General features: G+C 31.0%; 1 protein-coding gene across 2 annotated transcripts in view; it reads left to right on the top strand.

The window, feature by feature from the left end:
- The first annotated feature begins 749 nt into the window (after positions 1-749).
- The window catches only part of LOC108911762 (motile sperm domain-containing protein 2-like), an 11,121-nt gene continuing 9,422 nt past the window's right edge, over positions 750-2,448 (top strand). The window contains exons 1-5 of one of the 2 annotated variants that reach the window (XM_018716775.1): positions 750-1,021; positions 1,106-1,221; positions 1,273-1,416; positions 1,488-1,665; positions 1,715-1,878. In XM_018716775.1, the coding sequence (XP_018572291.1) occupies positions 1,152-1,221; positions 1,273-1,416; positions 1,488-1,665; positions 1,715-1,878 (556 nt within the window). In that variant the 5' untranslated portion in view covers positions 750-1,021; positions 1,106-1,151. Of the gene's footprint in view, positions 1,022-1,045; positions 1,222-1,272; positions 1,417-1,487; positions 1,666-1,714; positions 1,879-2,448 lie in introns of those variants that run through there. The other variant, XM_018716777.2, reaches the window with a different exon arrangement.

Raw genomic sequence — 2,448 nt, forward strand, 5'->3', positions numbered from 1 at the left:
CGTATGAACATAGCCTATCTACTCCAGTAACATCAACAAACAAACGATAACCGCCGCCGTCCCGCTGACATCCAATTTCTAAAGGTGCGACCAAACTTAAACATTTTAGCCCGAACGAACAGAATGAACTGACTGCGCAGAGGCAGAGCAGAATTTGTAAAGTCTGGATCTGTCTCCGAGCCGAACCGAATGTGCCAAACGTTTTCCGGAGCTTGTCGATAAATCGGAATTGCTCAAAGGGTGCTCTGTATGGCTCAAAGGGATTTATGGTTCGCCGAATTATTCAGTTTGACGGGAATAAGTTAAGTTCTTGCTATTCGCAGCGTTCAATGTTCATGTCGTTTGCGCCGTGTGGAAGGTATACATAGCATCAACAAAAAGATTTATTATTTCCACATATGTATACAATACTTTGAAAATGGAGTGGGATAGGGAAAAGTGTTTAACATTAATAGACACTTATGAGCAATCCCCTGTGTGTAGAAAGAATTTTCGTATCCATTGACTTCGTCGTTTTTTCCCATTTTTAACCAATTTACAGATTATAAAAAAAAGCGTTAAAAGTTACTGCTAATAAATCAATATTCATATTTTTTGTCTCTAAATCTCTCAGTAAGAGCAAATATCATATACATCTTATACACGCACACACTTTGAGCAACTGGAACATTTATAAATATTTATATTCGCGCGAACGCAATGATTTTTTGTTCGGACTATTTGTTCTGCTTTCTGCGCGCTCAGTTGGTTCTCTTCGTTCGGGCTAAAATGTTCAAGTTTGGACGCACCTTAACAGTCAATAGTTAATTTAACGAGTAGATAGAAAGGGCAACATTGTTTGTTGAACGTTGACTGTTGACATTTAACTCTTTTGTTATAGGAGTGTAGGGATCTATTACATGTTTTGTGAACAAGTGCACAGAACAGAGGGGTTTTGTGAGTGTAGGAGTAAGAGAGAGATAGTCGTGTTTTGTGAATATATAAGTTTAGTATGTTTATAATTTTTATCTGACAAATTCAAGTAGGTACTATAAAGAGTATAAATAATTATTATAACTGAACTTTGCTCTAAGGTTTGGGTCCATTCCTTTAATTTTATATTCAGTTTCAGTTTATTGGTAAAAATTGAGATATACAGATAAATTATAAAAATGTCTAATAGTGAAATCGAAGAATTTAGAAAAGCTTTTTTAAATGATTTCTCAAAAAAGGGAAACGATAGTAAGTATGTAATATAGATATAGTAATTACTATATTATTGAATATCCATAGGTGTTCACCCAAAGGATTTGGAACGAGTAAAAACGGATGATGATTGGTTACAAAGGTTTTTGTTACATCAAGAAAATAATATGCAAAATGCTTTGAATATGTTATGGGTCTCATTAAATTGGAGAAAAGAGAACAATGTTAATGGTAGTACACTGCCCAATAAATTTAATAAAATATCAAGTGTTTGTAGAAGACTGACCAGTACTATATTTTAGATATAAATGAGAATACTGTTAAAATGGATATTTTATGTTCTGGCGCTTTCTTCCCACACGGAACTGATATAGATGGCTGTGAATTACTTATATTCAAATGCAAACGTAATATAAAAGGAGGAGTTGACCAAAATGAAGTAAGACGATGTGTTATTTATTGGTTTGAACGGCTAGAAAGGTAAATACTTCACCTGTTCATGAAGAAAACTGAAAATTCAATTTTTTAGACAAACTAAAGGGAAAAAAATTACAATATTTTTTGACATGGAAGGTTGTGGCCTAAGTAATATGGATATGGACTTTATCAAGTACCTTATTGGCCTTTTTAAAGAGTATTATCCATATTTTTTGAACCTCATAATCATTTTTGAAATGCCTTGGGTCTTATCAGGTAATATTAAAATTATAATATAATATATAAGAATTTAAAATGAAAATTGCATGTAATATTTATCATATGTATTTTTCAGTTTTTTTATAATTAACACTATATTAAAATACAATCGTATTTTCTCTCCATCTGTCGGTGATAAATGTAAAACCAAGCTTCAGTAGTCTATTTAAAGACGTAATACTGGATGTTAAAAAATATATATGACATTGCTAATCCTCAATTTAGTTTTTCCATACAAATTGATCCATTTGGATGATGTAATAGTAGTGAAGGTACATGATACAAGGCAATTACTTTTAATTATGCAAAATTTGACCTTCATTAGTAAACAATGTACTTGAATATTTCTTTCTCAATATATTGAAAAAGTATCAACATGTAAATTATTCCCATTGTATCTGTAGGGTTTTATACATATTTATATGCTAAGAAAATAATATTATTTCTAGTTTCATATTAAATATTAATTTCTGTATTGTAAATATAAATTGTTGATAAAATATTTGACAATTAACTTAAGTCAGGCCATTCGTTTTATTGAATTTCACGTGAAGAATAATTATTAAT

This window comes from Anoplophora glabripennis, unplaced genomic scaffold, assembly GCF_000390285.2.
Source record: "Anoplophora glabripennis isolate ALB-LARVAE unplaced genomic scaffold, Agla_2.0 scaffold423, whole genome shotgun sequence".
Taxonomy (NCBI): Eukaryota; Metazoa; Arthropoda; class Insecta; order Coleoptera; family Cerambycidae; genus Anoplophora; species Anoplophora glabripennis.